Below are 13,954 nucleotides of genomic sequence, written 5' to 3'. Positions count from 1 at the left end.
CATGTTCGATATTTGACATTGGTCGCAACTGTTGAAAATTGGAAAGTGACAAATAAAACAGTGTTTGTACCAAATTCAAATCAAACTTTATCTGTCAAAAAGTATCAGATATTTGACTTCCGGACAAACAGTGTACGCCCACCTTAACCCTACAAGAAGACTATGTTAAAAAATGAAAAAAGGTTCACCCCAAATAATTGAGTAGTTTTTAATATTGCACGGACTTACGACCCTCGTGAATAGCAATATATCTGACATTAACATTAATCATTATGGCATTAATCTGTGCTGAATATATCTGAATGTAGCATTTGATATTTTAATTCAGCTCTAAGAATGTAAAATAAAACACGTGGTAAGATGTGGTTTTGCAAAATCCATTAATCTCATAAAATTAATATTTTTTTAAATTTTTAGGCTTCTCTCAAATCTCGAAATTTAAATTTTTAGGCTTCTCTCAAATCAGTGTGTGAATAACAGATGCTGAAATCTGTTTTTATTATTGAAAATAAACACGACTGTATAAAAACAAACAATTTTCTAAATCTAAATACGATCATTGAAAAATTGAGAAAAATCCCTACAAATATCAGAGTTTTTTGTAATCGCTTTAGTTTGCTGCCAATGAAAAAATTAAAACAAGACAACACCTGATTTTTTACGGTTTCCGGCTGTTAAGAATTACAGATGTATTTACAGTTCCGTTTCGAAATTCACAAGAACAAGTTTTTCCTATGATTGGTTGACAATATATGAACATGAGTTCTTATTTATTCAGTGCAAAAAAAAGGGTTGAAACACTATGTTTATATCAGATTGTGTTTCGTGAAGGGAGAACGCCATTAGCAAACAGCAAACAGGATTTACAGAACGTTGTCACGTCAAAATATCAGTAGCGCGTATTGAATATGAATTTTATTGTAGGTATTGCAGCAGACTACATCTTTTCACGGTTTTCATCGGTTCACGTTTCTCGTTCCTCACATGAACGTTCCAAATTTGTTCAGCCTCCTCTGCTGCTGTTGCTTTTGCCAACATTCTATGCAAATCGGAATTATATTCATACACCTGGTCTATCTCAAAGAATATGAAAAGATGAATAATTAAGACGGTTTGACCAAAACTATGTAGTTCTTCAAATATGCAATTTTCAAAGCTTGGTTTTGAGATATGTATCAAAGATTTCTGAACTTGTATGAACTTTATTTTAAATTAATTTCAAAAACCTTATACTTTTTCCTATGATTCGATTTGGAATTTTGTTTTGCGGGGCGTAATCCCATGGAAATCGGGCTTTTCTAAAGTTCCTGTATCTGAGGGCCTGATTCTCGAATACACTTCACGGTGGAAACGAAATAAACGGCACGCCATTGAACTACGTTTACGAGTTAGTGAGGTGTCGAAGATAATGATGAGTTTTCAGGCAGAATGAGCACTTTTCAAATAAAAAATCATTAATGAAAATTTACTTCTTCGTATCAAACTGGTGTTTAATGTGAGTGGAAAACTTCATGTTTTCTTCATGTGGTATAATAATCTCATACAAAAATTTCATCTGAAGATAATTTGATTTTATAATGATAAATTTAGTGGGAAACTAATCCCGCATCCAGATGTCGACACCGTACTGTTGTCATCGCGAATGCGTTTCATACCGTTTCCACCGTGAAGTGTATTCGTAGTGTATTCGAGAATCAGGCCCTGAATGTTTCTGTGTATGACGAAACATCATATTTGACATCACGGCAATCATACGCACGCCTGCATGGATTGTTACTGGAATGATCAACTTTGTAGGAACTTCAACAATAATTGAATAAAAGTACTTCCAAGATAACCCTTCAAATTATCTATCAAAAAGATTCTCCGTAGAGTTCCCATCTATGCGAGAATTTTTGGTTTTTTATTACTTGTAACAGAGAAATTGGAAGACTTCAAACGTTAGTGATTCTTACCTAACAAGAGCATTGAAGTCATCTCTTGTTTTACAAAGAAGCACTATGAACGCGTTTTATGTTCCGAAGAGCGATTGATCTTGATCGCAATGGCTCTATTCGAAACAATGATGCAGTGATCAGAAGGAATCAATGATTTTTATAGCATGATAGCAAAATTCGCAATATACACAGAACATGGATCCTCAAGTTATGGGACGTTCATTAAAGATACGAGAGCCAGTCGATCCGTCAACCCCTAAGCCATCAGCGTAAAACATTTTACTCGAATTGATATCATTCAAATATAAGAGGTGAATGGAATCTTAGGTATTTTTGTATGGCATTATCCCTCTATAACATACTTTCCAGTCTGCTCAATTTTCGAAACTTTTCCATTCATTCGAACCTTGCTTGCAACCAAGGAAGGATACATGGAACCAGCCCTCGAAACAAACAGTCAAAACATGTGCGCCCGTAGGTCAGTGGCACGCTTTGATAAGCGACCACGCAGCTCGGGAACTGGCTCTCAACATCACACACGAGGGGATTCTTATCTCAGTCGGAGGAGAGCAGATTGCAAAAAAAAACGTTCAAGTCGACTCTCTTGTCCAGAAGCTGATAGCTGAAACAAGACTTCATTGGTAACACTACAGGTCTTGGGCTGTAGCGCACACGTATTTCAGTTAGTTGTATTGTAACACTGGAACCGTTAACATGTTTCGAATCCTTAAATGCCGAGAAAAGCTTCCGCCACTGATATTTTCCCGGGCCAAGCATGTAAGTGTGAGTGTCTATGATTGAAGTCCTAAGGAAATCACATACTAAAAATGCCACGCTGGCATTAATACTAAGTGGTAATTGATATGAGTTCTTCACAGACCGGAAAAGTGATAGCGATCCGCCGCGAGGATCAATCAGTATGGGAACGGCGAGCCTCCTTTAGCCCGGCTATAGTGAAAAAACTGATTAAGCTGGGTGTCAAGGTGATAGTTCAACCATCCAATCGTCGTGCATACCCAATGCAGGTAAGTGTCACGTGGTTGATTGCTATTCGTGGGGGACCTTTCTGATAAGCGCTTAGAAATATATATGTTGATATATGTTATCAATATTCGTGGAAAGGCTGATTATTGTAATATGCGAGCTTTCACTATCAACAAACTAAATTGTTGATGTTGAAATTGATGTTGATACTCTTACGTCCAATTGATTTAATCTGGCTTTACAAACGTGTTTAACCTGTTGAAGTACATGAGTGCTCAAAACACCATGATGATGCAGCACACAATGAGACAGTAAATATGTGATAAGGAGGACTCAGAGGCATATGAATTTTGAGTATTTTTTGTGTTTCGAATTGAGCCTGGGCTTTTATGAGCAATTGAAGAATTCATTGATTTTATAAAGCGAGAGTTGGTGTATGACATCTTTGAGAATGTGTTCCAAAGTTATACATCAACTCAGCTAATGTTATTGATAGGAGCTAAAGTTTTTGTTGAACACTAAATTTTTCCACTTAGAAACTTGATAAACATATTTTCATTTTTAAACATAACTAAACGGAATTACTGTTCCTCATGAACCAATAGAAGTCAATGCTCCCACGATTTGTGATTAGCACTGATGTTGCTAACTGCTCGGACACGAGATAACAAGTTTCATATCTTAGAACAATTTAACCATACAACCAAAACCAGATAAAATGATTGTACTTAAATAAATCTAGTTTTGTTACAAATTTTAGTGATAACAGCCATGGCGCTTGTCAACAACTGATGGACAATCGTTTTTGGTAATTAATACGCACATAAATCATCTGACGTTGTACAAATATCAGCACTTGATAAACAAACATTGATAACGAAATGAGAGAAAAGTTTAAACAATGTTTGTTGATAAGCTTGATCGCGCCTCCATGTGGTGAGTACGTCATAGTTATTTTAGGCCAGTCAGAAGAAAACAAGAGGACTTAAGTTTACTCCACGTAATTGTTGTCAAAACATTTGAATTAGTAATACTGTTGCTGTAGACTCTTCTATGGGAAAATCTTTTTGTCAAAGCTGTAGTCTTATTCTCAACGTTTTGTACATCGTCAGTTTCTACATTGAATATGCATTATGAAAAATGTATTACATTTATAGAAATTTTTTTTTCTATCTCTAGAGTTACCTGAGCGCTGGTGCTACAGTTCAGGAGGACATTAGCGAGGCATCGATCATTTTTGGTGTTAAGCAAGTTCCGGTTGATGCTCTGATTCCTCAGAAAACTTATTGCTTCTTCTCACATACCATCAAAGCACAAGAGTCCAATATGCCATTGTTAGATGCTTGTTTGGAGAAAAACATTCGCTTGGTAGATTATGAGAAGTTGATGGATCGCAACGGACTACGACTAGTTGCTTTCGGAAAATATGCAGGAGTAGCCGGCATGGTCAACATATTACACGGTCTAGGCTTACGACTGTTAGCTCTCGGACATCACACTCCTTTTATGGTGAATGAACCTCAATATGACTGAATAGAAAATAAGAAGTATATGTTCTGTTTCAGCATGTTGGTCCAGCACACAACTACCGCAATTCATCCATGGCTCGACAAGCTGTTCGGGATTGTGGTTATGAGATTGCCCTTGGCATGATGCCAAAGTCAATTGGACCGCTGACATTTATTTTCACCGGGTCCGGAAATGTTTCTCAAGGTGCACAAGAGGTTTTTCAAGAGTTACCAATTGAATTCGTTCCACCAGAGAGTTTACGAAAGGTCGCCGAGCATGGAAGTCAGAACAAACTTTACGGCTGTGAAGTAAGCCGCGCTGATCATCTCGAAAGAAGCGAAGGCGGAGGATTCGACCCAGTAGAGTATGATCAATACCCTGAGCGTTACATTTCAACATTCAACAAAAAGATAGCGCCCTATGCTTCGGTTATAGTGAATGGCATCTATTGGGCTGTAGGATCACCGAAGTTGATGACCATCCCAGATGCTAAAAATCTCCTGAGACCAGCCAATACACCATGGCTACCAACAAGTCGAGGTGCCCCAGCTCTTCCCCATCGTATGCTCGCTATCTGTGATATATCCGCAGATCCTGGTGGTTCCATTGAGTTCATGAACGAATGCACAACGATCGACACACCATTCTGTTTATATGACGCTGATCGAAACAAGGATCAGAAAAGCTTCAGCGGTCCCGGAGTATTAGTATGCTCGATAGACAACATGCCCACACAGCTGCCCCGAGAAGCTACCGATTTCTTCGGAGATCTTCTTTATCCGTATGCATTGGATATTCTTCAAAGCGATGCGTCCAGACCTCTTGAAGAACATAACTTCTGCCAACCGGTAGAAGGCGCCATTATCTGCAGCAACGGCAAACTGACACCAGCCTATGAGTATATCAATGAGCTCAGAGAAGCTAATTATCGATCTCGACACAAAACAGAAGGTAGCTGCACGTATAAGAAACGAGTACTTGTTTTGGGGGCAGGATTTGTTTCGGCTCCCCTCGTTGAATATCTACATCGTGAGTCTAACGTCAGTATTAAGGTAGGATCTCAAATCAAAGAAGAAGCAGATCGGTTGGCTCATCGTTACCAAGGAATAGAGTCCGTTTACATTAATGTTGAAGACGAAAGTGCAAATTTACAACATTTGTGTGAAGAAAGTGATGTTGTTGTGTCTCTGCTACCGTACTCCTTGCACGGATTAATTGCCAAGCATTGCGTTGCTGGTAAAACACATTTAGTTACGGCTAGTTACTTGAACGATGACATCAAGGCATTGCACGAGAGCGCCAAAGATGCAGGAGTAACTCTGATGAACGAGGTCGGATTAGATCCTGGTATCGATCACCTGCTTGCATTAGAGTGCATTCAGGAGGTTCAAGAAAAGGGTGGTGTTATTGAATCCTTCGTTAGCTTCTGCGGTGGATTGCCTGCCCCTGAACATTCCGATAACCCCCTGCGGTACAAGTTCTCCTGGTCTCCACGAGGAGTGCTACTTAACACACTATCTGCTGCTAAATACTTGAGCAAAGGACAGATCGTTGAGATCTCGGGTGGTGGAGATTTGATGACTGCGCTTAGAGATTTGGAATTCTTGCCGGGATTTGCATTGGAAGGCTTTCCAAATAGAGATTCTACAAAGTATCAAGACTTATACGGGCTTTCGAACGTCCATACCCTGTTGAGAGGAACCATTAGATACAAGGGATTTTCGGAGTGTATTAAGCCAATGCAACTTCTTGGACTAATCGATCCCAACCCACATCCCATGTTGCACCAGAAAGGGCCTGAGATCACATGGCGACAGATGATCATAAATCTTCTTGGTTTGACCGATACCGATATGTTTTATGAGAATTTGAAGACTAAGCTGGCAGAACGTGTTGGCAATACCGATGTCATTGAAGAACTGGGTTTACTAGAAGATGCCCCAGTGGTTAAAATGGGAACTCCGCTAGACACACTCAGCCACTATCTATCTCAAAAATTAGCATTTAGTGAGTGTTTAAATTCTTTCCAGTTGAATGATTTATATTGGAACTAATTTTAGGTGAACATGAGCGTGACTTGGTTGTTCTGCGACACGACGTCGGAATTCGCTGGAAAGATGGACGACGAGAGCATCGTGGTATCAACCTAGTTGCATATGGACAACCCGCCATCAATGGAGGACACTCAGCGATGGCAGTAACTGTAGGATTCCCTGCGGCTATTGCAACAAAAATGATTCTAGATGGTAAAATATCAATGTGTTAACACCGCCATCGTATCCCTATCTTGTGTTTGTTTAACGTTTTAGGCGAAATCCAGCAACGAGGAGTTGTTCTTCCTTTCACTTCCGACATCTACAGACCTATGCTGGCGCGACTAGAAAACGAAGGACTTGCTGCCATTACGACATCAAAGATTCTATAGATAGTTTTACGGAAGAAAATTTAATATTTACTGAAAATTGATTCTTCTTTCGCGATATTTGAGGATTGGTGTCAAAGAATGATCATAACCAAACTTTTCGAAACCAGATTGGTTAAAATCCAGATGATTGAAACATGTAAACCATTTTGTCGTGAATGTATTTATTTTTTTAACCATCTTGTTTTCATTTCTTCAGTCATATTCATAAATTCATCTATTACCCTAATTTGTGTTAATCTCTATCCGATATCCCAAATTTTCGTCAATCATTGATCTTAAACTAAAGAGTGATTTTTTAAGTGTTTAGTTTTTAATTAACTGAAGATGAACACTATAAAACCAAAGACCTTGCGTTAAATCTTCCACGTTCCACTACATAACCTACTAACGGGTGTTCAATAAAAAATGAGAATGATTTCAATACCTTTCTGTAAAAAAACTAAAGAGCATAAATTTCTCACCATGAGAATTGTTCTAGGGGCTCCCTAAAAACGGGTTGTTTTTTCTTTCCGCTCGGGTGCTGTCAGTTCAATCAAAGATGGCGTCGAAACAACAAGCAAGTTTTTCGAAACGCGTGAAAGTCAAGGAAAAAAGTTTACAGTAGACCACGAAAATGTGCCGATGAGCACTATTTACCGAATCCTGGCATCCCGCATCGTCGAGCGGAAGACCGGTAGTGGCCGTCCAGCGAAGATAATAACGAAAAACAATAAGAAATCTCTGAAAAAGCTGTTCGACAAGCCGGGCGGACTTGCCATCCACCAGAAGGTGTACCAGGAGGAGTGCCTGGAGAAGATTCTGGTTTCGTTCTTAGAGGAGCATCATTCTGAAGGGAAATCCGTCTTCCGGTCGGGCAAGGCGTCTTCCCGTTACCCCAAGAAGACGTTGGTTTACCTCCAGGAAAAACAGATACCGTACGTACCCAAGGAACGGAACCCGACCAACTTGGTCCAGTGCCGTCCGATCGATAATTTTTTCGGCTCCTTCAGTGCCCTGGTGTATAAGAATAATTGGCGGGCCACGGACACCAAGCACGACCACGACCACGAGGATTCGGAATTGCATCCGGAAGATTAATGTCTGTACCGTCCAACGCCTCTTTGCCAACATTCACGGACTTTTTTTTGAAGAACAACCGTTATGTTTTCAGTAAAAAATACTGAATTGCTTGAATTTTTATTTTTATTTTTTTACTATATCACTGAAGCAATTCTCATTTTCTATTGAGCACCCGTTAATATAATGCTAGTTGCTGCTAGCGATGGCATATTGACAAATCGTGATCTTCGGCAACACTGGCGACTACAGGATCAATAGTTTTATCTGTGCGCATTTAAAGCACACGAGTTGGTGGCTCAACATCCAATAACGTGGCGTTGGTGCAAATTTTGACCACTATTTCTTGAGTATCCTGCTCAGTAGGGCGATTATGACCATAATGTTGTCGAAGTGCGCGAAACATAATTTATCAGAGCATTGATTTTGATGATAAAATTCAATGATTTGGGAGAAAATAGGAAGCCTTCCATAATGAAATGGTCACATGGACACATGGTACAAATCACGTATGATCCGCAAAATACCACAATGCTTAGTACGTAAAATGGCCGATGATCTCAATGTCTCGAAATCGACAAAGCACAATGTGCTCAAACATGATCTCGCATGCCAAGCTTTTAAGAAACGTAAAGTTCATAGAGTTTCTTGTCTCGCAACAGCCTCAACATGACGAAAACGAAAGATTGCGGGCCTACGGTAAGAGGTATATCCAAGATAGTGACAGAAACAATCCACGATTTCAAACCGGGATAATTTGGGGTAGTATTTGCAAACATGACAAACATTCTTACTTTTTTTAATTAAGAAAAGCATTAAAATTAATGCTTTATACAATATAACGGATGCTTTGCAGAATTTCGTCAAGCCAAGCATAGAAAGATTATCATTACGTGCAGAACGGAACGCCTTCTCTACTGAGAATCTGTTTCAGAACTGGTATCGGTAAAATTTAGCCGACTTCTTGGCCTCCTATTTCACCAGATCTAAATCCATTGGATTACAGCATGGTCATACATGCTGTCGAAGATAAACGAGCAAAAGGTTTTCACTTGAGCCCTGCTCAATACCGTGATCCTCCGAATTTGGGGCGAAATGTCAACGGAAGTCGTGCCTGCAACGGGTTTGAGAAACGTTTGAGGCTGAAAAGTTAAAAATTCCGAAACAAATGCTGTAAATGATCCACATTATATTGAACAATTCCACTCAAACCTGTCGGGAACCCGCAGATTTTGATGCGATCAAAAAAAAAATTCAAAACTTTCTACATATGATGGCAACTTCCCAATATCATAAAGTCCATTATCGTATGACCATATTTAATAGCGTCTGAGTTTTCGTAAGAGCGTAGACAGAATCATCAATCTTCGTAGGCACATTGGTTGCGCGTTCGCTTACTAAGCGATCGATCGTGGGTTCAAAGCTCAGGGCCCTCAATTCACCATCATTGTGTTGTTATAGAATAACTACGGCTATTTTGAATTTTCAATTAATTTTTGACAACTGCTTTTCTTACACGTGTTTTGGTTCATCTTTGATTGTGGCCCATTGCAAAAATGGATCAAAGAATCTGTATCAAATTTTATGTGAAAAACAAAATGAAGTGTGCGAACACATTCCGAATGTTCATTATGACATCTGGTGGACCTATCTTGGAGCGAAACAACGTTTATCGCAGTTCGAAAAAATGTTCTCGGAGGGTCGAAAACGTAAACGACGCAAAGTGTACCGGAAGCCCGAGCACGTCAACAACTGAAATCTAATATGAGTAATCCGTGGGTATACAAAAATCGTGATACTTTTAGAACAGCTCTTGTAGATAGAGTGATCCAGTCTATCCCATTCCATTAAGCATTTCCATAGTCATAGTCGATTTTTCTTCAGCACTATGAACGAATTTCTCTAGAGATAGGCAATAGGCAAAAATCGAAGATGAACCAAAACACGTGTAAGTACAATGAGTACCAACATAATGCCACAAAAAAATCAAGAATCGAATATGCGTAACCCGCGTAAATTCGAAAGTCGCGATACTTCTTGAACAGACCTCGTAAACAAATAGGATAAAAAAACATATTAAGGTAGTAGCTCGGTGTGACAGGCTCAAAAATCAATTTTTTTCTTACATTTTTCGGAAGGAAAACATCTTAAAAATATACTATGCATATACTGTCCTATGCACCAGGCATAGCTGATTAATGTAAGTATATTTTTTTTGTAAGAAATCTGTTGTCAAAACGCGTTTTTCTCAAAACTATGTTTTCGAAATTTTGAGGAAGCACTGACTCAAAACTATTCAACCAGGCATAGCTTCCGTTTGATATTTTAGAATAGGGTAGATAGGAGCAATATGACCAGGTGGGGCGGAATGGGCCACCGTTCGTTTGGGCTTTTCATTGAGCCAATAACACCTATTTGCCAACAATTGTGTTAGAAATACTCTTATTAAGTATCTCCGTGAAAACCTTATTCAATTTCAATTGTTGTATAAAGATATTGAAAGAAATATCACACTGACCGTCTATCACGAAAAACATATAAAAAAGCAGTTAACAAAATAAGCTCTCTACGCTCCATGCTGAAATTTATGACTTTGCTCTTTATATAAATTCGTACTGACATTTTCACTGATTTATTGCGCTGTTTTGCCGTTCCATGTAAAAGATCGGTTAATTTTTATTGAGTGTAAATGTACGGAGCGGAATGGGCAAACCTGCTTGGACATTATGACCAGGTATTTTTTCAACATAACCTGTAAAAACAGCTGTCAAAATTTGTAAACATAGTTGGAAATAGTTAGATGTGGAATCATGGTCCGGAATTATATCAGAACATCCGATTGTAAAAAGTGGTCACAGACTAGCTTGAACGCGGCCACCGAAGCAGCGAAAAGAAGTACGATAGTGTGACAAGCATCCTTTGTGTATTGTGTCTGGTTTTCGAAAGTGTCACTAACAAATCTCACTTCAGACACAAGAAGCAACTACTAAATAAAACACAAAATACAACACTCCACCAGAAAATTCAACGTCGATAAAACATCAGTGATTCCAGTAACTATCTTTTTTTCCATAGGAGCAGCAAGTAAACTAAAAATTTTTATCATTATTCAACAGGTGCAGACCAAAAATTCCAATATCCTAGCAATGCGGAGAAAAGGCCAGATGAGCGCTGGATGCTGATCAAGGAATAACCATTATGGGATATTCCAAACGACACCTTATGTTGCTACTGTGGGACATAATTCATACGTTATTCCCCTACGAAAACATGCTTAAATGATTCAATCAATAAAAGTGGTCATATTGCCCCGCATGGTGGCCCATATTGCCTCGTAGTGTTTTCGATCGACGGAAATTGAACACATTTTTAAAAGTGTAAATTTTCCAAATTAAACCTTTCTAAAACGTATTCATACAATCTACATCGATCAATAAGGTTTCAAATCGTAAGGTTTTAATATGTAGCATAATTTATAGATGTTCTTACATGATTTAGAACGTTACGTTCTTAGGGGGACCATATTGCCCCTATCTACCCTATATTTTTATTGAAACCCCCTTTTCAAATCTACAAATTTTGACATATGGTGTGCGGTGTCGGATTCCTTCAATTGGATTTTTTTAAATTTAAATACTTTGTGAAATCGAATCTATTTAAGAAAAGTAATACTGAAAATAGAATCTATATGTGATTCTACATGAAAAACTATATATAACATTTTTTTCGTAGGATTAACCGTTCATGTTCGTTCCGCAATCATTATTTTCAATATTTTAAATTGGTCATATCTTGAGAATGGTCAGTCCTAGGTAAAACGTTATGTATAGATTTTCATGTAGCATCGCATGTAGATTCCATTTAACATATCACTTTTTTTTAAATGTTTACGAGTTCACAAAGTATTGAGATTTCATAAATTTTCAAAAATTCATATTAATTAAAAGGTTTTTCTAATAAAAATACATTTTAAAATATCGAAGGAAGGATCTTCTGTGATATAAAAGTTTCTAACATCAAATTAAATTTTTTACTAGACTAACGTTTCATGCCACCCAGGAACCTTCTATCTTCTGTTTCGAAGTTTGAAGCCTTCATAATAATGAATCGATTAATCAATTGGATAACGATGAAGATATTCGAATAACGACGAAGATAATTTTTCTCAAAGGCTGATAATTTTTTATTGAGCTTGAGATAAAGTTTTTGTTTCAACTTTAATTGGCCTTTTTTAAGGCTAGAGGCAAAGTTTAAAGCCTCTCTAATCTTACAATATTTCTGGGTACGGATAGAACGAGTGAGTGTGAATGAGTTTTCCACAGGTATTGTAGGATATTGCTACAGTTGTATAATGGAAGCTTCCATAATTAGTGGATGATGCACACTTCATAAAAAGAGGACACCTTGGACGGACAAGGAGACCTCTAAAAATGGTTCAATACTTTATGAGAAATTAGGGGTGGAGAAACATGGTGTTTTATAATTCATATCTGACAGTTTCGTTTCACTCTTGACTCGTGAACTGATCGCACAGTAATGCTCACCGTACTCGAAAACTCTTATATATTGGGTTGGGGAAAATTGTCAATATATAGCAACACTTAAACATATCTTCTGTTGTACTTATCGCATCGGGTCATACTATACGGCTATTTAAACACGACAATCTGTGCTATAAGTGTCGGTTTGACAGTGTTGTGATTGTCCTTTTCAGTCTCAAGTTATAGCGCGTCAAAGATGGAGTCCACCAAGCAAGAAATTCGCCTTTTTCACTACCTGCAAGGTGAAACTGCAACGAAGGCGGCCGAAAAAAATCGTGTAGAATGTGGACCCGATATTGTAACGATTCGCACAGCACAACGTTGATTTGATCGATTTCGTTTTGGTGTAGTGGCTGTCGAAGATACACCCCGTACTGGTAGGCCAATCGTCGTGGAAACCGATAAAATCGTTGAAATAATCCAAGTAGACCGGCATGTGAGCACTCGCTCGATTGGCCAGGAACTTGGTATAGACCATAAAACGGTTTGAAACCATTTGCAGCAGATTGGATTCCAAAAAAAGCTGGATGTATGGGTGCCACACGAGTTGACGCAAAAAAAATTTTTTAGACCGAATCAACGTCTGTGATGCACTGCTGAAACGGAACGAACTCGACCCATTTTTGAAGAAGATGATGACTGGTGATGAAAAGTGGATCACGTACGACAACCTGAAGCGAAAAAAGTCGTGGTCGAAGCGCGGTGAGCCGGCCCAAACCATCGCCAAGCCCGGATTGACGGCCAGGAAGGTTTTGCTGTGTGTTTGGTGGGATTGGAAGGAAATCATCCACTATGAGCTGCTCAACTATGGCCAGACCCTCAACTCTGTTCTCTACCGTGAGCAGCTTGACCGTTTGAAGCAGGCGATTGACCAGGAGCGACCAGAAATCAATAGGAATGGTGTTGTTTTCCACCAGGACAACGCTCGGCCTCACACATCTTTGATGACCCGCCAGAAGCTACGGGAGCTCGGATGGGATGTCCTATTGAACACACCGTATAGTCTGGACCTGGCTCCAAGTGATTATCATCTCTTCCGGTCCATGCAAAACGCTCTTGGTGATACTTACTTGGCCTTAAAAGAGGCTTGCGAAAACTGGCTGTCTGAGTTTTTTGCAAATAAGGAGGGGGGTTTTTAAAAGGGGAGGATAATGAAGTTGCCTTCTAAATGGCAACAAGTTTGCGAACAAAACGGCGCATGTTTGACTTAAATTGGATATTTTTAAGTATGTTAAATAAAGCGTCAAATTTGGATCAGAAATACGACATTTCTTTTTCCCCAACCCTATATTAGATGTACAAGTATGACTTTAACTTTTTTTTTGATAACAAAGCCTTTCATTGCATAACACTTACTGCTACTTTATTCAAAGTATGCTTCATCGAGAGCCACAAATTTCCATCTTCCATCTCCACAGATTTCACGCTGGTAGAAGCCTGGTTAAAGTGATTCAGTAATCAAGCCAATTTTTAAATTCTACGTTAGCATCGTGATAGAGTGC

General features: G+C 38.8%; 1 protein-coding gene across 3 annotated transcripts; it reads left to right on the top strand.

The window, feature by feature from the left end:
* The first annotated feature begins 2,594 nt into the window (after positions 1-2,594).
* Positions 2,595-7,081, top strand: LOC129776204 (alpha-aminoadipic semialdehyde synthase, mitochondrial). Of its 3 annotated transcripts, none has more exons than XM_055781706.1 (6): positions 2,595-2,714; positions 2,816-2,962; positions 4,101-4,430; positions 4,487-6,437; positions 6,491-6,676; positions 6,740-7,081. In XM_055781706.1, exons 1-6 carry the CDS (start codon positions 2,652-2,654, stop codon positions 6,853-6,855), a joined length of 2,793 nt encoding a protein of 930 aa, XP_055637681.1. In that variant the 5' UTR covers positions 2,595-2,651; the 3' UTR covers positions 6,856-7,081. The 3 variants fall into 3 exon arrangements, with proteins under 3 accessions (XP_055637681.1, XP_055637680.1, XP_055637682.1); XM_055781705.1 differs by having other exon boundaries at positions 2,595-2,720; XM_055781707.1 differs by lacking the exon at positions 2,595-2,714 and adding an exon at positions 3,682-3,857 and having other exon boundaries at positions 2,829-2,962.
* The last annotated feature ends 6,873 nt before the right edge of the window (positions 7,082-13,954 follow it).

Source organism: Toxorhynchites rutilus, chromosome 3 (genome assembly GCF_029784135.1).
Source record: "Toxorhynchites rutilus septentrionalis strain SRP chromosome 3, ASM2978413v1, whole genome shotgun sequence".
NCBI classification, from domain to species: Eukaryota; Metazoa; Arthropoda; class Insecta; order Diptera; family Culicidae; genus Toxorhynchites; species Toxorhynchites rutilus.
This window is presented reverse-complemented; position numbering and strand designations above follow the sequence as displayed.

Bases quoted from the DNA above. Each gene is read 5' to 3' on its own strand.
- LOC129776204 (XM_055781705.1), top strand. From the start codon at position 2,652: ATGTTTCGAATCCTTAAATGCCGAGAAAAGCTTCCGCCACTGATATTT. The intron at 2,721-2,815 runs GTGAGTGTCTAT...AGTTCTTCACAG, and splicing joins CCCGGGCCAAGCATGTAAGT to ACCGGAAAAGTGATAGCGAT. The intron at 4,431-4,486 runs GTGAATGAACCT...GTTCTGTTTCAG, and splicing joins GACATCACACTCCTTTTATG to CATGTTGGTCCAGCACACAA.